This window comes from Canis lupus, chromosome 19 (assembly GCF_048164855.1).
Source record: "Canis lupus baileyi chromosome 19, mCanLup2.hap1, whole genome shotgun sequence".
Taxonomy (NCBI): Eukaryota; Metazoa; Chordata; class Mammalia; order Carnivora; family Canidae; genus Canis; species Canis lupus.
The window spans coordinates 8,453,954-8,480,522 of record NC_132856.1 but is presented as its reverse complement, the minus strand read 5'-3'; the positions used below and the strand labels follow the sequence as shown (position 1 = coordinate 8,480,522).

Below are 26,569 nucleotides of genomic sequence, written 5' to 3'. Positions count from 1 at the left end.
TTCTCTCAAACCTTTTGCCACAGTTTCCATTGGGTTGCTTACCTTATTATTGGTTTGTAAGAGTTCTTTACATTTTCTGGACATAGGTCCTTTGTCAGGTATACGTACGACATATATTCTCTCTATATCTTTGGCTTGCCTTTTCATTTTCTTACTGTCTTTAAGCAAGAAAAAGTTCTGATTTTTGACGAAGTCAAGTTTATTTGTTTTTTATTTTATGGTTCATACTTTTAGTATCTAAGGATTCTCTGTCTCATGAATTTTTCTATGTTCTTTTTTAGAAGTTTTATACTTTTACATGTACATCCATGTTTGATTCATTTTAAGTTAATTTCTGTGTATGGTTTGAAGTAAGGGTTGAGGTTCATTTTTCTCCACATGAGTACCTAATTGTACCAGCCCCATTTGTTGAAAAGACTCTCCCTTCCTCCTAGAATTACTCTGGCATCTTTGTTGAAAGTCAGTTGGCCCAGTGTATGTGTGGGTCTCTTTCTGCTCCTCTACTCTTTTTTGCCCTTACTTCAGTGCCTTACGGTTTGATCCTGCACCTTTGTACAAGGTCAGGGGTGGGTGTCTGTCTCACCGCACTGTCTCTCCTGGGGGTGCACAGAGGACTCCGTGCAGGGATACCAAACATTTTCTTGAATGTCTGCCAGGGACTGAATCAGGGCCCTCTCATGGTTTTCTAGGTCCCCTGCCTTAGCATTATGTAAAGTCTCAAAATTATCTCTTACCACATAAAGTCTATATATGTTTATATCCTGCCCTCACCTCACTCTGGAGTTCTGAGCTCTCACCCGTTTCTCCCTTTCCTTCACCATTTCTCCAGTATTGACCCCAAAAGCCCCTTGAGGTAGAGAACAAAGATGCTAAAGTGTCTGCCTTTTTACAGGGGCACTTTTCAGAAAGTTTTCTAAGGAACTGAAAAAGAAGAACTACATAATGGAAACCATTTTGCAGCCTCCAGCATGGCCATTTATCTCAATAACCATTTCATTTAAAATGTGGGCCAAACATATAAATCATATCTTGAAAGAAAGTATGTTGGTGCCACAGAAATTGCCCTGTATTCTTACCACCTAATTTGAAAAATGTGTTTTGAAGCTGGGAAGAAAGCAAACAAGCCTGGGGCCCGGCTGCCTTCTCCCACACGTCCCCTTCCTCCCCTCCATCCCCAAAATAAATCCACACTACTCCCCAAACTAAGTAGAGAAGTTGAAGCATGGAACACACACCCTGTTGTTAGTCATTCTCTGGGGCTGCTGCTGCTATTTTGGAAGTTTTGCCTTTGAATGTCACTTGATGATGAGGAGTTGAGAGCCCAGAAACCAGGCTGCTCCCCATCAGTCCTTGGACTCGACTGACCCCTCTCAGCCCTCCGTTGCTCCCTTGTCCTCCGGCAATAAACATTCGTTGGAGCTCTCAGATGTTGGTACTCCTTTAGGGACCTCCAAAGGGCAGGCACTAAATATAGCAGGGCTCCAAGGCCCACTGTCCAGACCCATCACAGGGGAGACATTGGGCAGCCGGTGCGGGGGGGCTGGGAATTCTGGGGTCTCCCATGGAAAGCTCACAAGGAGTGCATGGCTACAGGGGCAGCCTCTCCTCCTGGCCTGAGGTTTCTGACGGTGCCAGTGGGCACTTCCACAGCCAGTGCACTCACCCCCAGGGGCCCTCAGGGCTCTGCAGGCTGCGTTGTCTTCTGGTCCCAAAAGTGCTATGTGAGCTTTGTGAAAAGCTCCAAAATAAAGAATAAAATTGGCACCCATGACTCCACCACTTGGAGGTTATTCTTCGGTGTTGCTCTTTCTAGCTTTTTTTTTTTTTTTTTTTAACCACAGGTGAATGTGATTGGGGCACATGGTTTTGTTTTCTCTCTTAACATATCCCTTTCTGACAACTTTCTCGTATCATTAGAACTTGCTTGAAAACATGTTAAATGCCTGCCTATTGCTCATCCTGTACACGGGCCAAGGCTCTCCCACCCAGTCTCCCCTGGTGTGGTGGCGAGGACAGGGCTCCCAGTTTCTCTCTTCTACCCCAGGGGATGGCTTGAGACTCTTGTCCCCCAGGAAGCATTCCTTCTCCCCCTGCCTGCCCCCGTCCCTCTCTTCTGGCCTTGAAGGCCCATTCAGCTCCTGGTGGGAAGGTGGAAAGGAGCAGCCTTTCCTCAGGTGGATTGTCATGGAGTGTCCCTGCCACTGAGTGTTGTCACCTGAGGTCTGCACCTCCCCAGGTGGAGGGGAGCTGCAACCTTGAACTTCTTTTCTCTTCTTTCTCCCCCGAGCCTGGAAGCTGCTCTTAGCAACCCCCCTTCTCCTCTGCTTACCATTTATGCTTCCCTTAAGATGACAACCCTCCGGGTATGCTCCTCCCACCCCCAGGGCGTCCTATATAGCCCTGTATCTTTGTGTTTGAGGAGTTAACTATATGCTTGGTACCTGGACCAGTGACCTTAGGAATGGCTGAGTGCCTCCTCAGGGCTTCTCTGAGTGCAGGCCTGCTGTGTCAGCCTGTCTTTTCCCCCAGATCTAGGTTCCAAAACAAGAGGCCATTTTTCAGGCCCCCTTTTGTCAGTTGCAGCCCAGAGCATCTTAGTTGGGGGGGGAGGGGAGCTGTGGGGGAGGTTTGGGGGCAGAGGCCCCTTGAAGATGGCGTGCAAGCTGCATGTGTTCACAGGCCCAGGCCCTGCCTCCTCCCTTGATGTGCCTTTGATCAGTGGTGCAGCCAGACAGAGGCATCCTCCCCACCCCACCCCACTGCAGGGGGAGAGGCACCCCATCTTGCTGCCAGCATGAAGCATTTCCTTTCTCCTTTGTCCTCCCTCACTACTGGCTGCCCAGTGTGCTTTGTATAAGTCATTGTTTGCATCTTACCAGCTGCCTGGGCCACAACTATTTCTTTCTGGTAAAACCTTAACCTTGTGCTGGAGCCCCTGGAGCAGTGGGGTCAGGGGGCAGTGCATACTGCGTCCCTGAGTTGGCACCTGTGAGGATGGAGATGGGAAGTTCTCCACCAGAAGGCACTGGAAGTTGCCCCAAAAGTTCTAGCTACCCCCCGTCTTTCTTCCCTCCTGCAACCCTCAGCTGCCTGGTGTCTGGGAGGCTGAGTTTGGGGCTGAAGTTCCATGAGAAGAGAGGCTAGGTCATAATTCCTCTCCTAAACAAGTGCCCAGGAGAGGTCAGGCTGGAGGAGATAGTGAGTGTCTGGGGTCTCAGGGTGGAAGAGCAAGCGGGCATCCTTAAAAAGGAAGGTACCAGAGCAGTCGTATATAAGAAAAGGGAGTGCAGAGCCCTGGGGATGGAGTGGGGAAGGAATAATTTCATCTCCACTGAAGGAGGTTGTGACAAAGGCATGTGGATGGAGTGGTGACAGCAAGGGCACCTAGAAGTACCCTGCAGGCCATGGTGGCTGATCCCCAGGGTAGCCCTAGCTATCTACTCCAGCCTTCCTTATGCAGACTCTCTGCCCTTCTCTTCTCCCTTGTTTGTCCTTGGTGGCCATCACCTGCTTATACCAGCTAGCCTAGCCAGTTCACGTCAGCTACCTCTGCCTTGGCAAAAAGGCAGAAGGATCTTGAAGTTTTTGGGTCCCCTGGTACAGATAAAAAGCTGGGGCACATGGTCTATCCTTTTGCATTCTGGACTTACTGTGAAAGAGAGGTCAGGGTTATTCCTGAGTTGGCCCACGTCCCCATGGTGTGATTGAGCTCAGGTGGGAATCTAGGAACTGAGGAGTCAGAACCTGGGCCTTGAACCAGGCACACGCTGCACAAGTGGACACGCTGCATGAAAGGCCCCCCAACTGCTACATACAGAGCATCCTTTCAGACTAGCACTCATCCTGTACTGGAGCTCTTAGGATCTAGAAGCAAGAAGTGTCTGCCATGGTGCGTTGCCATGGTCTGGCTTGGGACCTGATGGGGAGGCCCAGGAAGGAAAACAAGGGTCTCTGCTCTGGAGCCCAGGCCTCCCTTTGGAAAGTTAGCTCTGCTGCCTGCTTATCCCCATGGGCTCCTGCCAGGAGATACCCACAGCCTTTGGGGTCTGGAGGGCAGGGGACTGACTTGCCAGAGTCCCCAGCAACCATCTGGACTGAAGGACCCTTTCCTTAGCTGTTTGATTCTTGGGTATTATGTTCACACCAAAAATCGCCCTTTCTTTTCTTCACTGTGGTATCATGTGCAGAGCAGATGATTCTGAGTCACCGTTGATTCAAAGGCTGTGTTTTGGGTCAGACTCTGTGCCAGCACCTGGGACACAGCAGTGAATTGAGCCTGGGCCCTCCCCTCAGGCAGCTCACACTCCCAGGGGATTTAGGTAGACGCACAGACCACAGTGTGCTGACAAATTATGGGAGGGGCACTGAAGGAGCCAGATGGGTTGTTCATACTGAAGAATGAGGGGAAGTGGTTTCAGCTGGGGGGTTTCAGCTGGGGGATCAGGAAAACAGCAGCCACACACAGGCCAGAGCCAGCCAGGAGACGAGGTCGTGGGGAGGGGCTCCCATGCCCAAGGGGAGTGTCTCCCATGCCCAAGGGGAGTGTGTGCAAGAGCCCTGGCAAAGGGAGGAGCACTCAAGCTTAGGTGGCTGGGAGCAGGTGGGCAAGGAGTCCTGGAAAGTGAGCTCGAGGAGGTCAACAGGGTCATGCATGGGGGGCCTAGTGGCACAGCAACGAGAATGGATTGCACTCTCCCTGTGTGAACAGCCCTCCAGGGACCATGGAGATCCAGGGAGAGCAAGTAGGGGCCAGTGACCAATGAAGACAACAGATCCTATTGTCTGTGGGCCTCCAGAGTGTGCAGAGTGACCCTGAAAACAGTCCTTCCTTGCTCTCAGGATACCGAGGGGTCTCCCCTCAGGGGCTGTGGCAAGGCCTGCGGGTTACCCAGAGTGAGGCAGGGGACTCTGCATCTGCTCCTCCTCCCTCTTTCCTCCTCCTGCCAGGCTGCCGCCTCCTCTCCCTTCCTGTCCAGGAACCTGACCTGAGATATCAGAGACCCAGGGCGGGTCTACAGTGTGCTGGCCATGGGAGCCCTGTAACCACTGTCCTCTCTCTGGACCTCGGCTGTGATTGGGCCCTGCCCTGGCCAGCCCTGCCTGGCTAGGCCTTCTGGTGGCATGTCCTTGGCTGCCTGGCTCCCAAGTCTTTATGGAGCTATCTTCTGGGTGCCTCCTGTCCTCTTTCTCCACAGGCGCCCATGGTTTCTCAGAAGTGCTCAGAAGGGGCTCGCAGACTGCCAGACCCCTGCCCCTCAGACGAAATGGGGCTTAATGCCCTCAACTGTTTCCCATAGTTCAGAGGAAGGTACTGACCACCTGGACAGGCAAGAAATGAAGGACAGTGCCCCACATCCCTGGCTTAGTGTCACCTACCCAGGAAGCATTTTTTTGAATAAGTGATTGTACATGAGTGAATGAATGGAGAGCTAATATAGTGTGAGCTGGTTGGAAGCATGATGGAGCCTTCTTTCTTTCCCCAGTGGACTGAACCCTGGCTGGGAAGTCTTGGGGAAGTCCTGGCTGATGTCCTCATCTGGTCCCCAGCCAAGGCCAACCCCTAGACCCCTCTGTTTTGTGTCCTTCCTGAAGAAAGATGCATACCTATGAAGATCCCAGAGAGGAGGGAGGGGGAGCAGGGCTGCTCAGAGGCCCAGAGAGATCTGGATATTTCCATTTTTATATTAAAAAATAAATGCCCAAACTGGATTTCAGAAACTGTGGTATATTTTAAATGTTTACATTTAACAAATGAACACTTTTAACACACATACACAAATATAATCATGCCATTCAAAGGGTAATTACAGTGTTTATAAAAGAAAAACTTTAGTTTGTGGCAGGCTCCAGGCAGTGTGGTCCAGAAAGGGGACCCAAGTTTGGAATTGGATGATGAACAGCTCCTCTCAAATGTGTCTCATTTGGAGAGAGCAGAAAGTGAAACCATAGGCCCCCCTGGGGTTGTGTGGTCCAGCTGTCTGTCCTACCCGCCCTCTCATGAGGAGTCCTGATGTTGGAAGGTCTCCGTGCTTCGAAGCAGTGGCCCTGGCCCCGCCGTCCCCCGCCTACATGGGCTTGAAGTGGCGCAGCACCTCCTCTGGACAGACCCGCTCCCTGCTGTGGGACGGCTGGGCCTGCGGAGGCCAGGCCTTCAGCCAGCCAGGAGCAGCCTGGGCCTCGGGCAGGAGCCTGGCCTCGCCTCCTGATGGAGTCAAAGACAGAGGTCAGGGGACCCCCGCAGCCAAGATAGGTTAGAGGCTGGCCTGGCCTTTCCCAAGCCCTGGGTGGACACGTGCTTCCCGTGGGTGCTGTCCAGCCGTGGGGCCACCCATTGTGTCAGCCTAGCTGAATGTCAGTCCAGGAAGCAGGTTCAGAGACTGGCCTTCATTGGTTTGTTTGTTTGTTTTATAAGGAATTGTGTTTAACAGTAAGGAAATAGTGAGATGAGGGGAAAAGTCTCAGTTTCCCCCCCTTACTAGCTGGGCCTCCTTGACCAGTTACATAATTTCCTCTGGACTTCAGTTGCCTACGTTGTACACGGTGACAGCACTGTCCTCAGGCTCTTGAGAACACTGAGCACACACATGCTTTGCTAGTGACATCACACCGTCCGGACGGTCCACATTTCCATTCATCAGTCGGTAGGCATCTGTGGCGTTTCGACGTCCTATTACGAGTAATGCAGTGAATGTTTCTAGGTAAGTTTTTGTGCAGACATAGGTTTCTGTTCTCTCGGGTGCACACCCCACGGTGGCATTGCGGGCCACGTGATCGCTGTGTTTGGCTTGAGGAGCTGCCAGACAGTCTTCCCCAGTGGCCGTGCCATGGTGCGTCTTCCCCAGCAATGCCTGAGGTGCGAACTGCTTCAGGTCCTCTCCAGTCCTGTCATCTGACTTGATTAAAGCCATCCCATCAGGTGCAACATGGTATCTCCTCACATTTCCAATTTGCATTTTCCTCATGACTGATACCACGTCCAAGGATCTTTTCATGTTCTTCTCGGCCATTTATGTTTGTCTATGCAGCTCCTTTGCCCGTTCATAAATTAGGTTGTCCTTTCACTACTGAGTCGTAAAGGATCTAGAAACAAGTCCCGTATCAGGTGTGTGATTTGCACGTAGTTTCTCCCGTTCTTCGGGCTGTCTTTCCACTTTCCTAATAGTGTCCTTTTAGGCGCAAAACTTTGTACTTTTGATGAGGTCCAGTGTATCTATCTTTGTTGTTGTTGTGTTTTTTTGTTTTTTGTTTTTTGTTTTTTTTTTTTGCTGTACTTTCAGTTATTTTTGTTTTTAATTTTTGACTCTATAAACATGTAGCTGATGCTCAAATTACAAGGGATGCTCAGACCACCCTCGCCTCCATCCCACCCACACACTATAGGGAGCCAGTAAAATTAATTTCCAGTTTATCATTTGTGTTTTTATTTTTGCAAACTTTTAAAAGAATGTAAGATGTTCTTATTTTCTCTTCCATCTCACACAAAAGGTGGCATGCCACAGACACTCTCATTTTTCTTTCTCTCACTAAGGAAATCCTGCAAATTACCCCATCCTGTTCACTGAGCTTCCTTGCTGTGTTTTAGGGCCATAGTGGCCAATGTGCAGCAAATGGCTTAGTGAGCTGGTTCCCCACTGAGGGTCATTTGGGCTATTTCCGATCTTTGCCTGTAACAATCCACCCAGCCGTGAATCACATCCTTTTTTTTTTTTTTTTTTTTTAATCACATCCTTTTGTATTTGTGGAGGCATATCTTTAGGACAGACTCCTAAAAGTCAGCCTGCTGGGTCAAAATTTGAGACAAGTAATTTCTGTTGAATCCTCCATAGAGGTTGTGCTGTTTCCATAGCACTGGCTTCTAAGGGGAGTGTGCTTTCCCGCTGGTTCACAGATACAGTGAACATATTTGCAAGCTTTGGGATTTGTGCCCCTCTGATAGGTGACAAAATGTTCTGTGCAGCTTTTAAGCTTTTTTTATTTTATTTTTTTAAAGATTCATTTGAGAGAGAGAGCAGTGAGAGGGGCAAAGGGAGAGATGGAGAGAATCTTAAGCAGACTTCTTGCTGAGGGTGGAGCTGACGTGGGGCTAGATCTCATGACCCTGAGATCATGACCTGAGCTGAAATCAAGAGTTGGACCCAAGTTCAACTGGCTGAGCCACCCAGACACCCTTGTTCTGTACAGCTTTTTTTTAAAATCAACTTTATTAAGGTATATATAATTTGTGTACAGTAAGATGTACCCATTTAAAGCGCATAGTTTAGTGAGTTCTTCCTCTCTTTTTTTGTTTGGTGAGTTCTGACAGACAATCTACTTCCTGTCATCATAGATTAGTTTTGCCACGTCTACAATTTTATATAAATGGATCCATATGGTTTAAGTCTTTCATGTCAGGCTTATTTGACTCAGGACAGTGACTCTAAGATGCATACATGTTGCTGCATGCGTTTGTGCGTTCTTCCTCGGATGGTAAGCAGCACCCACTGTATGGCTGTACCAGTGTGTTTCTGTTCGCCTGCCAGTGTACCTTTGGGTTGGTTCCAGTTCGTGCGTGTTAGGAATAGAGCTGCTGTGAACATACTTGAACAAGTCTTTTTGTGGACACGTGTTTTCATGCCTGTGCAGTAAATAGGAGTAGAATGGCCGCACCATACTGTACTTTTAACTTTAAAGTCAGCAGACCTGGGCAGCCCAGTGGCGCAGTGGTTTAGCGCCGCCTGCAGCTCAGGGCGTGATCCTGGAGACCCGAGATTGAGCCCCACATCGGGCTCTCTGCATGGAGCCTGCTCCTCCCTCTGCCTGTGTCTCTGCCTCTCTCTCTCTAGCTGTGTCTCTATGAATATATAAATAAAATCTTAAAAAAAAAAAAAAAGTCAGCAGAACTTACTCTCAAATGGTTCTTCCACTTTCTACCCCTGACAGCAGTACGTGAGTTTCTGTAGCTCCACACTCTCACAGACCTTTGGCGCTACCAGCCTTTTTCATTTTGGCAGTTCTAGAAGGTACAATGTGGTGTCTCTTTGTGGTTTGCATTTCCCTGAGGACTAAGGATGCTGAGTCCCTTTTAAGGTTCTCACTGACCATTCTATTTCCTTTTTGGTGAAGTGTCTGTTCACATCTTTCACCCATTAAAAAAAAAAAAAAAAGGTTGCCCATCTCTGTATCACTGAACTGTGGGAGTTCTTCGTAATTCTGATTACAAGTCGTTTTTATATACACTGTGGATATTTTCTTCCAGTCTCTGGTCTGCCTTTTCATTTTCATAGTGGTATCTTTTAAGAGATCAGAAGTTTGGGTTTTTGTGAAGACTCAGTATTTTTTCTGCTGTGTATTTATTGTATCCTAAGAAATCTTAGCATTTCTTTAATTCTGAGTGGCTGAGCCCCTTTTCTTCTATTTAAAGACTATTTGTGTATTTTTTTTTTCTGTGAACTGTCCATGTCTTTGGTCTGTTTAAAAAAAAAAAGAATCCATTTATTGGTCTTTCTCTTCTTGATTTGTAAGAGCTATTTATATACTAGGGAGATTAGCCCTTTACGGTCTGGTGTGGTATTTTCTTCCACTTTGTTGTCTTTCCGACTTTGCATGTAGCTTTTTCTATGCAAAATTCCACAATTATGTGTTTTCACATAATCCAGTGTATCTATTTTATTGCTTATAGATTTAAGGCTATAGGCTCCTCACTCCTAAGTTACAAAGGAATTCATGTTTGTTTTATATGGTTTCACCATTGTACACTTCGATTGGTTTCATTTAGAGTGGATTCTGATGTACAGTGAAGCATGGGATCAATTCTGTCTTTTTGCAAATGACTGTCCAGTTATATCCATATCATCTATTAAAAACTCCATCTTGGGACGCCCGGGTGGCTCAGTGGTTGAGCGTCTGCCTTGGGCCCAGGGTGTGATCCTGGAGACCCGGGATCGAGTCTCCCATCGGGCTCCCTGCAGGGGGCCTGCTTCTCCCTCTGCCTGTGTCTCTGCCTCTCTCTCTCTCTCTCTCTCTCTGTGTCTCTCATGAATAAATAAAATCTTTAAAAAAAATGTCCATCTTTTTCTAATGATTTGGGATCACCTTCCCCAAACCTTTATCATTAAGATACTAAATGTCCATATGTCCTGGGACATTCTTTTCTGTTGTTTCTGGGCTCACTATGTGCCATTGGCCCATCTCTCTTTTCCCGTGGTGACGCAGCCCTCTCGAAGTTGTCAACTTGATGACCTGCTTGAACATCTAGCAAGTGAACCTTCTCATTGTTTTTCTTTACCAAGGTTTTCCTAGATATTTTTTTCCCCTCATAAACCTTAGGACCAAGTTGTCTAGCTCCAGAAAAGATATGTGTTGATTTTTTTCAAATTGAGATCGTGGTAAATTTCTGTATGAAAGTGGGCAAACCTGACAGGCTTTCTTGTCATCAAGTCGCCCCGTGTACACACAAGGAGTGTTTTTCCCAGTTTGTTCCAGTTTACTTTTCCCAAGGCCCTGGCGTGGACTGCTCTGCGGCTGGGATGACGGGTTTTTCATTTGGATGTTATCCATTTCGTGTAGGTTTATTCCCTAGGAGCTTCTCTTTTTCATCGTTCTCACAATGGGTTCTTCCTCTCACTGTTTTTCAACTGGCTGCTGTTTGCAGATACGAAGGCTAGAATTGGTTGTTGGTAATTTTATACCTTGCTTGTCTTACTGAATATTCTCTATTCTTCTCGATATTTATTTTCCTGGGTTTTCTAGGTGTACTTGCATATCATCTACAAAAAGAGATCATTTATCTCTTCCTTAGGGTATGATTATTTTTAAAGCTTTGTATTATATATTGCCCAATCTCTTCTTTTGAAAAATATGGTACCAATTTATGTTCCTGCTGGAAGTGTTTTGCCACTCTCTTGCCAGCAATGAGTATCAGCATTTTTTAAATCTTTGCCAATTTAATACAACCTTCATTCATTACGAAGAGGACATTCATGGGGCCCCTTGCTGCTGGGCCCCTTGCTGCTGGGCCCTCTGAGGACAACCCAGCCCCAAGGCCTTATTCCAGGGTGAGATGAGACTAAAGTTTGTTTTTTTCCTCCTCCAGCTTCACTGAGGAAAACTGACAAAAAGTATATAAATTTAGGTTTTACAAAGTAGTGATTTAATATATATTATGCAATGATTGCAACCACGAAATTAATTACCATATCCAAACCTTCACATGGTTGTCGTGTGTGTGTGTGTGTGTGTGTGTGATGAGAACACTTAAGATTCTATTCTCCCAGTATAATCGCCATGGTGTAGGTGTAGACTGGATCTCCAGAACATATTCCTCTTGTAACGGGAAGGTTTGTACCCTGTGGCCAACATCTCATCTCCCCCTAGTCTCTGGCAACCACCCAGCTGCTCTCTGGTTCTGGGAGTTCGGCTTTTTTAGATTCCATCTATAAGTGAGATCATATGGGAGCGGTGGAGGCTTACATTTCTGGAAGTTTACAACTAAGACTGCTGCCTTCCTGAGCCTAGCTGATGGGAAAAGGATTGGCTGCCCTAGTGGAGAGACCCATCTCAGGCCCAGGGAACTCTTTCTGGAAAATGCCCGAATGGTTATGTAAAATCCATTACCCCTCACTGCCTCCTTCTGTAGAGTCCTGTCATAATAAGCCCTTTGGGTGCCTGACTTGATCCCCTGCACAACCTGGGTGGGGCTAGGAGCGAAGGGCAGAGCCAGCTCCCTTCCCGCTCCTCCTCCCCTGCTGCGTGCACGGGCAGGGCTGGGTGCTGAGGACCTTTCCCTGTAGCTGAGATGCAGTCGAGTCGATGATAAAATGGATGGAGCTCCTGCGTTTCCATAAAGCCCTGTCCCGGGCCTGGCCCCCAGGTGTCCTATGAAAAACCCCATCCATTCAGAGGACACTATTGACCCAGACTGCCCGGGCCCTGGCTGGCATCCCTCCCACCCCCAGCAGGTTATAGCCCACTGGCCGTGGCCACCGCCTCCTTGCAGCCCACCCCAGGAACGCTTGTTATTCACGTAACCTTTTCCCACACACTGTGCTCCCAGCTCACACCTGACTTGCTGTGTGATCCCAGGCCAGCCATCTTACCTCTGAATTGGTCTCCATCTGCATTTCCCAGGCTGCTGTGCAGCAGAGGAGGGAGTAGTTGCCACAGCTCTGTGCAGCCACAGCACGGGGAGGGGCTCCACGGGTGTGTTTATTGGATGACTGAAAGAACGGACGAGCCCCCCAAGACACCCTCTGGCAGCTGATTTCACACTCAGATGGCCTGAACCAGAGCCACCATTGTGACACCAGGGGCTCCTCAGTACCGCCTTTGCTCGAGATGCAGCCACGCCCTCATACCCCTCTGCCCCTCCCCCCAACCAAACCCACCTGAGGGTCCAGGCCCTGGAGTCTCATTCAAAGCATGCTCTGGATAAGCTGGGCGGGGAGCTGGGCCCAGAGAAGGGCAGGGCCTGCCTGGCCTCACTGGGGTTGCTGGACCCCAGACCAGGCCCCCCCCCACATTGCTGCTCCTGCATGTGTCTGGATCTTTGCTTGTGCCTTCCCACTCTGCTATCTTGGGACAGTGGGGTGTACGTAGAAAGGGGGGTGGGTGGGAGAGGCACACGCAGCACCAGCCCTCAGCCTGGGCAGCTGAGGCCTCAGGATAAAGGAAATTTCCTTCTCTATTTATTTTCCACATCCTTGACTTTGAAAGCCAAGCTGGTGTTGATATTTACCTTGGCCGGGCCTCCCCATCTCCCCGGGCCAGCCTCGTGTAAACATGATGTTCCTTCTCTCAGCTCTGCTAGGGCTGAGGTGGCCTTTTGCAACCAATTCTAGGAATTTTGAAAGTCTGAAGGCGTAAGTTCAGGGACCAGCCCCCTAGGGAGCCCAGGGTGCAAGGAGCCTTGGGGGCCTCTATGCCTGCATTGGCTCCCTCCTAGGGATTCATGCAGACGGCCTGCAGAGAAAGAGGTGGCCAGGCAGGGCCCAGCAAGCTCGCCGCTCCTAAAAGCGCCCCACTGTCCCCTTATTCACGCTGTGCACATGAAGGTTGGCCCCAGCAGTCTGGGGCTCCCCAAAGAGAGAGGGACAGAGGCAGGGCCAGGCTGTCTCCCCCAGGACTGGTGGGCCGAGAGCTTACTCCCAAGGGACAGCCAGCTGCAGTCCATGTGGCACCTAGACCACAGCTGACCTGCGGCCCAGGGTGGGAGCCTGCGGAGGTGGAAGGGTGTGTCCAGGCAGGCCGCTGCGCCTCTGAGCAGGGGACAAGCCGGAGGCCCCGCCCTCGAAGACAGGAGGCCACTGTAGAGGATGGCTCGGGGCGCTGCAGAAGCCAGAGGGCGCAGGGCCTGGCGGGGATGGCTGCTGGGCGCGGCCCTTAGAGGTGAGGGGCTCAGGCCCCGGCCCCCCGGCCCTGCCCCTGGCTGGCTGCTGGTTTGCTCACTTCGCAGTGAGGCCTCGGACAAGTGCCTTCCCTTCTCTATGACTTGCTTTGCTTATACAAGAATAGGGTGTCTGTCCTCAGTGACAAGGGCGTTGTGAGGCACACGGTGTGTCCTCTGCCAGTGGGAGCCAGCATTCTTTTGCTTGTTGTCATACTACCCAGATCTGAGCCCACATGAGCGGGTGCCCCCAGGCGGCTGAACACTGAACATCTCCCCCTCTCCACACAGATCTGGGACATGAGCGACGATGAGACCGTGTGACATGGCCCACCTGTGTGCGGCTGGCTTCTCCCTGGCTGCGCGCCGAGGAGCCCTGGGCTACCGGAGCAGGACAGCTGCCCCCAGGACCGATGACTCTGGGCCCTGCACCTTCCAACCTTTGTGGTCTCCTCCTCTGCGTACCCTGAGGGCCGGAGCCCCCTCTCCGCTGCCCAGGAGCTTCTGGGGTTCTCCAGGTCTCATGATTCATGATCCTACCAGTTCTGAGCTAAATAATAACCTTGGCTTTGGCGCTGACAGTGATCTGGGACTTGGTTCGTTCCGCGAGTTCTTTTTTTCTTGTTGTCAAGTGTTTGATGGTTGAAACTCCCAGGATCCTGCCCATCTTGGTCCCCGTGGGGTGGCAAGGAGGACAGGAAACAGCCCAACACACACCAACTAGGGAAATGAGAAGGCACCTCTTTCCGGCAGCCACTGTGGGGGGCAATGCCCAGAGAAGGGCCCCTGGGCACCAGTGAGGGCTGATGTCCTTGCTGGGGTGGGGGGCAGGACAAAAGGGCCTGCACTCGTCCCGATGAACCCAGAGCACCAGTAAGGACAGGGCCTGCCACCTACACAGTTGTTCCACCTCCTGGCCTGTCCTCAGCTGTGGGGAGGAAAGAAATTTCTGCTGCTGTCTTGAGCTGGTGGAAGGCCCAGGAACAGGGCTCAGGGCCACAATCTGGTACCCTGGAGGAGGCCTCACACCACCGGAGGCCACACCCGCCCCCCACCCGTGGACACCCAGAGCTAGGGTGTGGGAACTCAGGAGAGGGAGGCACCCCCTCCACACTTGTGTTTTGGGGTATTCTCTTCGGTGTCAGGCCAGGGACCCAGGTCAGCATGCATGTGAAGGCTGAGGGGCACCTGCAGGTCAGACTGTAAGTGGTGCTTCTCGTGGAGTCAGAGCTACGTCAGGAACCACCCGTGGGGGTGTCGTCGCACGCAGGGGCAGGTGGCTTACACACACAGCCTGTGGTTTAAGAGCACTTTATTATTGTTCTTAAGGCTACTTTTAAGTACAAAAAAAAGATGGCCTGCCAAACCTTTTTTTTTTCTTCTTCTTCTTCCAGGAAAAACAGGCCACAGAGAATGGTATATTACAGATTTACAAACATGGAGAGAACGGTCAGAACGCACTGCGACGGCGAGGCTCTGTGAAGAACTCACTGTGCTCCTCCTGAGGCCAGGGAGTGTGTCCTTTCCCAGTGAAATGTTTGGTTTTCTGCTTCCCCGTGCGCCCGGGCCCCCCCCGCAGGGTCCCGCCTATCCCAGATAGGTCAGTGCCGGGGGCCGCCGCCGCGGGGCAGCTGCCCGAGGACCCGCCCTTCACAGAGCCCGCCGGGGCGGCTTGCCCGCCGCAGCGCTCAGTAGCCTGGAGCAGTAACAAACTAGTGGCTATTAAGGCAGATGCAGTGTTCTCATAGAATAACTGTGTTCCTGCACTTTTACAGACACATCTACGACAAAAAAAAAAAAAAAAAAAAAAGATCAACTTTTTTTTCCAAACAAAAAATATGAATGATTACAATGGGAAAGGGGAAATTAAATAGCTACATATCATTAACAAATTAATTGTTCTTCAAAAAATACCTACAAATTTCTCTGTACATTCTTTACGCACAGCGTAATGATGGTCTTAAAGTTACCTATATAAAAAAAGTGTTCTCACCGATTTTTCCTACAGAAAATATAGGGGCCCAAATGCGAAAGCCTGGAAGCCCAGTTACGTGGGGGTGAAATGTGTGTGCAGGGGCAAAAGAGGGGCCTTCCTTCCGCCTGTGGAAGGACCCGCAGCCACCCTGTGACCACGAGAGCCGATCGGCTGACCTTTCCGCCCAGTGACGACTTTCACAACCGGCTAACCTCCATTTCTCTTATACTGAAAACCAGGCTCGAGGGCTCCCGCAAGTCCACAGTGCCTCGCAGGGGAGGCGGGCCCGCCTGTGTCACCCGGCCAGGCGACTTGGTAAGCCCTCTGGAGGCTGGGCCGTGGTGGGGTGGGGGTGGGGTGGGGTGGGGTGGGGGGGATAGAAATGTACGTTTACCAAAAAGAGGAGCAGCTGTTGAACATCCACAGCTGTGTCCGTCATGCTTTCTTCTTCGCCTAACCTCTAGTTAGTAGCTATTACTCTAGCAAACGATAATAAATGCAGTGATAAGTGTATAGTCAGAGGAATGTATACTGCCTTGGCCCCGGCGTACGAGGAAGCGCACAGAATACCATATCACAGATTGTCAGTAATCTGCTGTTCAGCCAAGAGGGTGGGCAGGGAGCGGTTTCTGCGTGGAGGGAAGCCGGAAGGAGACACAAACCCAACCCCCCTGGGAGCCAGTAATAAGCAGAAAGGGATGCAAAAAATAAATGTCAGCCTGCAGCAAAAAATCTCCAGCATCCCACACCGCGGCTGACCCACGACTGGCCCGCCCGTCTCCAGGGCTGCCGGCCCCACGCTACCTGGGAGCAGTGGGAGTAGCAAACACGAATCTCAGAGTACAACTGTACCAGCAGTAAGTAGATCCAGGACCATAACTGACAAAAATAAACTAATTCTGAAAAGAAGCTAATAAGTATTAAGGTTCTTGTTTACTAGATCTATACAATTAATAGAAACCAGCTATTTTTCTCCATTAAAACATGCATCACGTTGAAAGCACTAAAGAATCCTCCAGCCTCAGCTCTAGTCTAACAAACTGCAGTGTTCAGGAAAGGGAGAATGCCCGTGACGGTAGAGTCTGCAGTCCAGTTGCAAGCACCTGAAATCTAGAGAGAAAGACCTATAACCTGTATGAGACTTCCCCTTCCAAAGCTGTTTTGTCTAAATTAAAAACAACAACAACAACAACAAAAAACACACAAATGGTCAGAAATGTCATCCTTAAACCCTTTGTTTTTCAGCAGTTTGCCCTCAGAGTACTAGCATCTCACATAAAGTTGTCAGGCAGGCAACTTCAGCCCTCCTCCAATAGTGCAAATCAGACGCGACAGTTCTCTGTTCTCTTCAAGTAGACGCACGCACGCACGCAGACGCACACACATGCGGGCCGGACCAAACACCCAGTGGAAGCGAAGCCACACACACCCCGGTCTCGAGAAGCAAATTAAAGAGCACGAAGCATCTGGGTCACGAATGTCATGGCTTGTGACTGAGAAAGCGTGCGCGCGGAGTCCCGCCCAGTCAGGGCAGCAGACCTGCGTCAGAGGTTTCTTTGGTAACTGAGGCAGGGAGGCAGGACGCTACCTTAGATGTTCAGGGGCAGCCCCTGCGGTCGTGTTGGAGGGCCCCGCGTACGAATACCAAGCAAGTACAAAAACATAACCAAAACCCCCACGACATGGTTTTTGCGAATAAACCATCCCTTCCCCACCCTTCCCCCTACCCCACCCCCACAATATTTTTTTTTTTTTGTTTTTCCATTTTTTAAGCACTGACTGTTCAAAGCTCAGGCAAACCATGCAGACTGACATCTTGCTCGAGGGTGGAGCTCCCTTCAGGAGACCACGGAGGGGGAGTGACTGTGGCTGACCATGTGCGCAGAGGGGCTGGCGGGCTGGCCCCTGCGGGAGGCCGACTCAGGGCTGCTGGACGCGCCGTCCTTGGCCGCCTTGATCTGGAGCCACGTATCGCCCAGGGCTTTAGCAAAGTGGTCGTCCACGGAGCCCGTGATGGACACGGAGTTGGGCGCCGGCTCGGGCTCCTTGTAGTTCTTGCCCAGGCTCCTGCGGAAGTGCTCCTCCACCACGGGGTCACAGGTGGCAGTGGCTGCGGGGGGCAGGACAGCAGGCGGTCAGGGCCGTGGAGATGCGCGTGGGGCCCGGCCCCCACCCACCGGGCTGTTCTCTGGGCCCGTGACACGGCAATGTGCCCGCCTGGGCTACGCAGGAGTTCAGAGACAAGAACAGGGCTTGTCCCAAGTCCGGTGGGATCCTGGAGGCCCCTTCCCGGTCCCACTCAAGCCAGACACAACCCACGTGCCACGTGCTCCAAACCACCACTGTTTCAGCCTCAACAGAACAAGCTCCAGGGGTAGTTGTTCTGTCCAGGGCACAACGTAGGACGGATGCAAACACTCTGCTTGAGCCACGTCCAAAAAAATAGCCCCCCCTCCCCGCCCCTCCCGCCCCGCCGCCGCCTCCCGCCCACCGCAGGGTGACTTACAGCTCGGCGCCCTCCGATAGCTGGCTGGCCCGGCCGCCACGCAGCCGCTGTGTGCGATGGGGCAGTGGGAGAGGTTGCAGTTGCGAGTGCTGGCGGAGGCGCACGTGATCACCGAGGGCCGGTTCTGGGGAGGAGAGGAGGCTGCGGTTGGGGTGGCGCGGGCGAGGAGCGCCGGTGCTCAGGCCGGCCGGCGACCCCGGGCCTTACACACCTGCCAGAGCTGAGGCTGGGTGGTCTGTGTGTCCCTCCAGCACCACAGACAGGCACTCCTCCCACCTGCGGGGCATCAGGTGCCACCCCCCATCGGGTCCCTGCCCTGCTGCCCTTCCCCACAGGAGGCACAGCGAAGCCCGGCCTCCTGCCGCCTCCAGCTTCAGAACGAGTGCACCTGCTAAACCCCAGCAGACTCACAGCGCGTGGGCCTCCTGGGGGGTGAGAAACCTTCACGGCTCCTCGGCTCGGTCCCCAGGGCGCTCAGGTCCCCGTGGTCCACGGCTTCTAGGCACAGTCCCTGTACCCTCCCGGCAGGCTCCCGGCTTTTGCTCAAGCCAGACAGCTCGAGTGTGTTTCTACGAGGACCACACCAATCCCGACGGGCATGGGAATGCAGGAAGTACACCTGAGGGTGAATTACGTGCCTCCCACCCCTGGCCCAGCTGGCTCTGCTGACACTCTCCCTCCCCACGACCAGTGCGCTGCCGGTAAGAACTCTAGTTGTCCTTTAAAACCCTGTTCAAGTCTAACCGTGTCCCCACTGAGCGAGTCGGGCATCCTTCCCAAGTGTGCCCAGAAGACCCCGGCACCGGGCCCTCTACCCCGTGCACACTTTGGAACAAGGACCAGGAAGCGTTCCTGGATCCCCAGGCCATGGCACGGCATCCAGGACAGGAAACACCTGTGACTCCAACAGCTTCCTCAGGCCCCAGCCAGGGAAGACCCCTCCCGACAGCGCTGGAGATGGGCGGGCGGGGGGGGCCAGGCGGAGTTCCAAGACAACTAGAGGGGACCCAGGGAGAGCCCCTCAAAGGGCCCACAGATGCAAACAGTGTCCACGCGGGGGGAAATTGTGCTTGCCTACCCCCGGCCTCTCCTTTAAAGATGTTCAACAGGCAGGACAAAGACACAGAAGGCTTGTGCGCACACCTTCCCACGATGGGAAATGAACAAGAGTGAAAAACACGTCCTGTGATAAAGATCTGGATCCACAAGAATGAGCCAGGACGTGCTTGGGTCTAACCCGCAAGCACTGCCACCCAGGCCGGGGGGAGGTGCGGCTCCCAGCACAGGGGGAGGAAAAACCGGAGGTCTCGTTACCAGCTCGCCACATCAGGCGTGGGGACAGAGGGAGCCCGCACACTGGGCGGGGGACAGGGCTGAGGCCAGGTCCACGTCCCCTCAGCGGGCAGCAGCTGCACAGGGGCTTGGAGGAGCGCCCGAGGCCACCTCCTGAAGGGTCCCTTGGCCCCTGAGCCTGCGGTCTCCCTGCCTGCCCGCTCGCAGAACACGGCCTCCATCCGTGAGGCAGGCCCGGGCGGCCTCGTCCAGAAGTGACCTTGTCCTGCTGGCCGTGCTGCAAATCTGACCCGGCTGGGGCCAACCACTAAGCCAGACTAAGAGACTCGGGCTGACCGGGGGCCAGGCGCGAGGCCGGCGCTGTGCGCGGAGAGGCAGAGGGGAGGACGGGAGACCCGGACGGCTCGGGGACGGGGAGCCTGGCTTCCTCCCCAGCTCTCCCGGGCAAGGGCTGGCCCTTCCTTCCTGAGCCCGCTGAACCCCCACGCCCCAGGTCCTCCCAATAAAACTCCCTTCCTTTTGTGCTTACGCCAGCTCAGGCTGGTTTTTGTTCCTTGCAACTAGAGTCCTGACTGACGCAAATGCCCCCAAACGCGGTCCTATTTTGGGGAGAAACGTAAGAAATGTAAGGTGTCAGGGAAAGCTTAGAATAAAGCTAGAATACAGTCAACGCCCAGCCTTTACGTCAGCCACTCCAGGGTGGAAAGCGGCCCCTGAGCCGGAGAGCCCCGGGAGAACGTGGGGATGCTGCGAAGACATCCCAACCTCGCTGGGAGGGGGGCAGCACACCGTCTCCAGGACACCTCCTGGCTGGGACGAAGGCAATGGCATGGACAGAGTGGGCAGGGGGCAGCCCCCCCAGGACACAGCTCCCAGGACGCGGCGCCGCACCACCCTCCCTTCCCTCCCCTTCCGAGCGCAGAGCGCAGGCTGGGCGCCACACACCACCTGGAACAGGCTTCCCACTTCCAAGATGCTGAGCCCTGGGAGCTCACGTGAAACCCCGCCCCCCCACCCCCTTGTTTTGCAGACCCGGAAGGCGAAGGCCAGAAATGAGTAACCTGCTGGAGCTCCCACAGCAGGCGGTGGCCGGGCCAGCTCAGACTTTGTGACCCACGCTCCATGCACCCCTCGCCCCACGCACTCTGGCTGCACACGGAGCCCCAGGCTGCCCCGGGGAAAGCGCATCCAGAGGAGAACCATTCTGCTGTCCCCGGGCTTGTTAAAATTTAGCCTTATCTGTGTCTCCTCATTTGCTGCGGTCATCAAAACCACTCTCGTGGGCTCTTCCGTAGCATTAGGACACACGATCCCCTCAGAGCTGCCATCACCAAAACGAGAAGTGGGGTGACACTCTCCCCAGACGTCCCTCTCTGTAAACCTTCCTTTCCCCATTGCCAGAGATCTGAGTCACATTTTCCACCCAAAGAGGAAGGCTTCCAGCGCCTGCCCTGCTCAGCCCATCCTGCCTGCCCTCCACACAGAGCTGTGCTATTGCTCCAGGAAGCCCCTCCCCGTCACTTCCCTGGCTCAGAGCTTCCCCACCAGAGCCACCCCGACAGCTCACAAATGAAACAGAACCCCCAGAAATGCATGGATGCCTCCCAGGTGCTGGAGAACAAGGACCATGCAGCTCATCTCTGTGTGGTCTGCAGAGGAGCTGGCAGGGAATTAAGGAAGCCTCAGAGTTAGCTCAGGCTCCAGTGACCAGCCAGGCCACACCACATCGGGCACAGCAAGGAGCTCGATGAATGGTCACCATGTGAACAAAACACATGGGGACCAGCAGCCACGGTGGGAGGGCAAGCTGCCCTCTGCTCCACCACCAACCCCAACCTTAAAGTAAAGTTTAGGTCTGGGCCACCGTGTCAGGGAAGCCAAAGCCATGGTACCCATCCCGGGAAAGCTGGGGTCTCGTTCCACGACCACCTGTTTTGCTCTCCATCCAGGAATCCCCTAAGAACTCAGGTGGAAACTCAAGGTTCTCAGTCCTAGAAAACCCACTCAACAGCCCCCATAGCACATCTGATGGGCCAGGGATCCTCTTGCTAGAGTGGGCAGCCAGGCACGTTTTACAGAAGGGTCGAGGAGACCATGGTTAAAAGGGCCAGGTTACTGTCCAGCAGTATACTTCTCACACAGCGGATATGACCAAAATCAACCAAAAGAACCTCAGAGTCATGGAAACCTATGATCCAAGCCAACACTAAAGCTTCAGAGACAGCTGTTCCAGGCAGATAGTTCCAGGCATTCTGGGGAGCTTCTTCCCCCAAGCCAGCATGGGCTCAGAGACTGAATTCCCAGTGGAGTCCCATGCCCACATCAAGGACCCCCACCCACCACATGGCAGTGGCTGCAGCCAGAAAGCTGAATTCCCTGATCCTACAAATTCTCTGATGCTTAAAGCACCTCTCCTGCAGCCTCTGAGTGCAATCCTCTCTGCACACACCCATCTCCCTGACCAGGCTGCGGGCTCCCTGCAGGCTGGACCTGTAGGATACACAAGCATCTACACAAGCATCTCTATCTCTAGGGCTTTACAGAGCATCCAAAGCACAGTTAGCATAGTAAGTGTACAACAAAGAACGTAATGACAACCTGGCCCCCAGTTTCTATCAGGTATAAGTGGCTGTCTCCTCCCACATTAATGGTTTAAGCACTATAGTTTTTTGATACCAGTCTCCCCTAGCCTAAAACCGTAAGTGCCTCTAGTTTCCTTGCCCAGCTTCGAGCATTCTCCTCTTGCACACAGGAGGCATCTACCCGGTTTCATTAAATGAATGAATGAATGAAACATAATGGGATGGAGATGCCTGGCTCCCACATAGGAAGTGCAACTGCCTGTCAGCCTTACTGGGATTCACAGGCACCAGCACCACCTCTCCCAATGCCCAGAGCCCAGCCCCGGCAGTATTAGAGGCGCCGCAGGGAAGCAGTGGCACCCCCAGCAGCAGGGCCTCCAGCTGCACCCTGCATCTCCTCAGGACACAGCACCTGCCTCTGCTCACTGCCCGTCAGTCTTGAACAAATGTTGACCGGGAGCCTATTGGGTCACAGGCCCCAGCGGTTCACAGAGAAACGCCATGGGCTTATGTGGGGATTCCAAACCTCGATGCTAATGCTTCCTGTTATATTTCCCCAGGAGCCCAATTTTTGAAATACTGGGTTTTTTTAATCAAGCAAACAGTGTTTTGTTAAGTAATAATGTAATTTCCTTATTTCCCTTTAATAAAAAACATCCCTATCTGCCAATCACAGATTTCTCACCAGCATGAGCTAATAACTGCTCTGACCACTGGTTTTATAGGATTCCAACCCAAAGCAGAGTTACCTGACATTTAACTTCATCAGCGTGACCTTATATCAGGTAAAGGCAGGATTTTCCTTGATCCTCCTAGAAATAGGATTGCCAAGGAAGACTGCTGAAAACATAGCTAATCTAATCCAGCCCTGCCTTGTGCAAAGAAACTAAGCCCCAGAGATGTTAACCATCTTGTCCAGGGCTGTTAGTCCTGGGAGGAGAGGCCCAGGCAGGTCTAGGTAGGAATCAAAACGCAGGTGGCATTCAGTGAAAGGACCCCTGCTGCTGCTCCCACTCCTCCTTTCCCCCACTGAATGGAAGCTAAGCACCACCTCTCTCACCCCCCCACACCCTTCCCCCGGCCCTCCGCCCTGTGCTCTCCAGCCAGGATGTAGTCCCCAAACCCCCGGACCTCCTATCCGCCACCAACCTGAACCCTACTGGACACAGGCCTACCTGCTGCCGCTCCACCGGGGTCAGCGTGGGCGAGATGCCAGCTGGCCTGCTGGCGTCCATGCTGTTCTTGGTCAGTGCTAGGGGCTGCTCCATGCTGAGGCTGGGGAGTGATGTGTACAGGTGGTTGCCATGCAGGCTCATGGTGGGGGCCACAGCACGCTCGATGGGGCTGCGGCTCCGCTCCCGGGGGTCTTTCCGGCAGTCTCCATTGGCAGTCTTGTTCCTGAAAAAGAGGAAAGAGCACTCAGATGGGAAAATCTGGCATCTTCTGAATGGTGAAGGAGCTGCCGGCCCTGTGCCAGGTGCTTCGGCTGATTATCTCATTGAATTCTTCACTGTGCTGGGGATAAATATTTATTACCACCATTTCCATTTCCTGAGGCTCAGGTCAAACAGCTCATGAAGAAGTAAGGAGCCCCAGCGCTAACCCAGGTGGGCAAGACTCCAAAGCCCCTTGGTGCTGGGAGGAAGTAGTGTCCCCAGGGTATGAAGTCGGCTCTGCTGGGCCATCCAAATGAAGATGGCACCCTTCTGCTCAGCATCCTGCCCCCTGCACAGCTGGGTGCCTATCAGAGCCCTTCTTGCTCAGAGCCTGGAGAACTAGCCTATGTGCTCGAGCCAGCTTGGTTTGACAAGGATCTGCCATTTCAAAAGAACGAAGACAACAATGACACAAAGTCACCAGACACCTCCTATATGGTAGATCCCGTTCTGGGCCTCCAGCAGCGTGAGCTCTCCAGATCTTCCCCACAGCATGAAGGAGATGCCGCGACTACTTCCTTTCCAGAGGACAGGACTGAGACTCGGGGCAGTGGTGCCGTGGCTGGTAAGTGGTGGCATCTGCCCTGGCTTATGCACGCCACCCTACGTCCAGAACACACGAGCCACAGCAGTCTGCTCCAGCCAAGTCCCTCGATCGAGGGGCACCCCCGAAGACCTCCGCTGCACGTCTAGCACTTGGCAGGTACTGTGTGGAACATGGACAGGGCTGTAAACACCACCCCCACCCGCAATCTGAGTGGCCTCATCTAAAGGCAGCATGCCATGCTGCAGCTGTCAGGGAGCGACGCAGCGCAGGGGACGAGGAAGGCACAGCCTGTCAAAGACCAGGAACGCCATTTCAGGTTGGGCCCAGGTCCCTCCTGCCCTGTTTATTCCAGAGGTTCTTTCTACCTTGGGTCTCGGCCCCTTCAGTCTACCATGTTCTTTGCTGCCAGCACAATCTTTTTTTTTTTTTTTTTAAATAACAAATGTGGTCTTTTAACTAGAAATGTGGTAGATCAAAATGTCAGTGACTTTTCTTTAAGGAATGCAAATTATTCTCAGACTCTACAGGCAACCATCCTCTTGCCTCAGTGGACAACCAGTTGTATAGCATAGAAGCCTAGGCTCACGTACTAAGAAACCCAGAGAAATGAAGTCACAGCCCGCCTCACTGCCTGAATAAGACAAAAGGTATTTTATACCCGGGCATGCGCACATGTGCAAAAGCACGCCTCGTCCACAGGAGCCTCACGGGCAGGTGTAGAGAGTATCACGGAGCGAGCCGTGTACCCGTCGCCCCATTCCCCGAGGGGGACATCCTGTAGAACCGCAATGCCACACCCGGGCTGCTGACACTGCCACCAGCTGCAGGCCCGATTCAGACGCCCGGCCTTACTCGCATTCATCCAGCGGGATCCTTTTATAAAGTAGCTCCAACCACGTCACACCCGTAGTTGCAACTTTCGGCCGCTCAGGACCCCCTTCGAGGCCTTTCCCGCTCTGGCCCTGACCACCTTTCCAGCCGCACGCCCTCACGCCCTGCACGCTGCAGCTACAGCAGTCTTCTCGCCATGCCTCAAGCAAGACGCACCGCTTTCTGCCTCGAACCGTGTATGTTTTGTGCCGCTTGCCAACTCGCACACACCGCTCGCTGCTAACTGGGCTTTCGGTCCCTAAGCGCCCTGCGCAGACTTTCTAAGATTATTTATTTATTCATTCACTCATTCATTCATGATAGACATAGAAAGAGAGAGAGGCAGAGACACAGGCAGAGGGAGAAGCAGGCTCCATGCAGGGAGCCCGATGTGGGACTCGATCCTGGGACTCCAGGATCACGCTGTGGGCCAAAGGCAGGTGCCAAACTGCTGAGCCACCCAGGGATGCCCTCCGCAGACTTTTAACAAAGAACCCATCACACCATCATTAACAGCCTTTCGTCCGTCTGTCCACCCCTCACCTCCCCAGGGTTTTTTTTTTTTTTTTTTTTTTTTTAAGATTTTTTCATGAGAGACAGAGAGAGAGAGAGAGAGGCAGAGACACAGGCAGAGGGAGAAGCAGGCTCCATGCAGGGAGCCTGACATGGGACTCGATCCTCAGTCTCCAGGACCAATCATGCCCTGGGCTGAAGGCGGCGCCAAACCGCTGGGCCACCTGGGCTGCCCCTCTCCCCGAGGCTTCTGGGAGTACACCAGGCCCTGCCCACCCTGTCCCCATCCTGCCCAGCACACTGCCTCGTGGGGCAGGCCCACAGTGACCACACTAGACCACGGAGAAGCAGTACAGGGGTGACCTGGAAGGAAAGGCAGGCACTGTGGCCGGGGAACTGAGGATGGGCGGTATCGTGGGGAAAGGAGGGCTGAGGAGCCGGGTGTCCGGGTGGTTCACACCCTCCGATGGGTTCTGTGCCTGAGCCATAAGCCAGTGGGGGCTGAGCAGGAAAAGCATGAGACGTGGCAAGTCCTGCAAGCCCCAAGCTTCAGCTCTGCACGCCACCGCTCAGGCAAGCCACCGAGCCTAGTGTCCTTATCTGCTGTGCGGTCACAGTAAAATATTCCTCGGAGGAGCTTCAGCGGGGCCTGAACAGAACACAGACGCAGACAATCGTGCTCGCACGGTGCAAGGGGGCAGTGGACACAGTGAGGCCGAACTGGCTGTAGGCTTAGGGTAATTCACTGCATAAGGCACAGCATTTACTTTATGAATGATTTTTCTTCCTCTTATCCTCTGGTTGACAATGCAGAATGACTTGAAAGCAATTAGAGAATAAATCGTCAGCCTATTAAGACAGTCACGGAGGACTGTGTTTTGGTATGTTCCACACTTGCCACAAGTACCAGAGCAATTGTCAAAGAATTACAGTACCAAACCAAACAAAAACACTTAATTTTGAAACCAGCCCGTACCTAATTCCATCTTCCTGTGATGATTCAGAAGACACTTCAGGCCTTGCCAGTGAACGCCTCCAGGGCTATGGTCGCAAACAGCCACTATCACGCAGGACAGCTGAGGACGTCCACCGGGAAGGCTTCCTGCCCCTCGAACCCGAGACCAACCAGGCTTTACCCACACGGAAATGTATTGCTAAAGATACAATTTTTCAAACGAGGAGAAGACGATATCATCACACTCCTCATCTGCATCATCAGGTTTCCTTCGAAATTTGGGATAAAACTTAACGGCTGGCAAGACACGTAAGCTGCCTCCTTTACTCGATCTTCTTTCTCCCCACTCCCCGCTGCCCAAGCAAGTCCCGGGAGGCCACCGCACGAGCCGTGGGCGCTCAGGGGACCAATGACGAGCTTCCCAGTCCCAATCCCCTCCATCCAGTGCAGACTCGTTTATCACGCGGTGTTAACTGAGCCCCTGTTTCGTGACCGCTACAGAAAGGAAGACCCGGCCCTGGCTCCTCGCGGG

The 26,569-nt window shown here is 52.9% G+C and overlaps 2 protein-coding genes and 2 long non-coding RNA genes across 24 annotated transcripts in view; 2 read left to right on the top strand and 2 right to left on the bottom strand.

Annotated features, from left to right (window-relative positions):
* The window catches only part of ATG7 (autophagy related 7), a 244,616-nt gene extending 230,677 nt beyond the window's left edge, over positions 1–13,939 (top strand). For all 12 annotated transcript variants that reach the window (XR_012011559.1, XR_012011558.1, XR_012011563.1 and 9 more), the window contains one exon: positions 13,652–13,939. Coding sequence is in view for 5 of the 12 variants with exons in the window: in XM_072785118.1 (XP_072641219.1) it covers positions 13,652–13,684 (33 nt within the window). In the remaining 7 variants the exon portion in view is untranslated. The remainder of the gene's footprint in view (positions 1–13,651) is intronic.
* LOC140609839 (uncharacterized) lies at positions 327–12,344 on the bottom strand. Its single transcript, XR_012011567.1, has 2 exons — positions 12,075–12,344; positions 327–11,086 (listed from the first exon to the last, which is right to left on the bottom strand). It is a non-coding gene; the product is annotated as an uncharacterized lncRNA (long non-coding RNA).
* A 716-nt stretch (positions 13,940–14,655) lies between the features above and the next one.
* The window catches only part of VGLL4 (vestigial like family member 4), a 162,492-nt gene continuing 150,578 nt past the window's right edge, over positions 14,656–26,569 (bottom strand). For all 10 annotated transcript variants that reach the window (XM_072785129.1, XM_072785130.1, XM_072785131.1 and 7 more), the window contains 3 exons: positions 22,892–23,114; positions 17,842–17,965; positions 14,656–17,445 (listed from right to left, as the gene is read on the bottom strand). In XM_072785129.1, coding sequence (XP_072641230.1) covers positions 17,174–17,445; positions 17,842–17,965; positions 22,892–23,114 — 619 coding nt within the window. In that variant the 3' untranslated portion in view covers positions 14,656–17,173. The remainder of the gene's footprint in view (positions 17,446–17,841; positions 17,966–22,891; positions 23,115–26,569) is intronic.
* On the top strand, positions 17,833–23,122 carry LOC140609841 (uncharacterized). The gene is made up of 2 exons (XR_012011569.1): positions 17,833–18,542; positions 20,165–23,122. It is a non-coding gene; the product is annotated as an uncharacterized lncRNA (long non-coding RNA).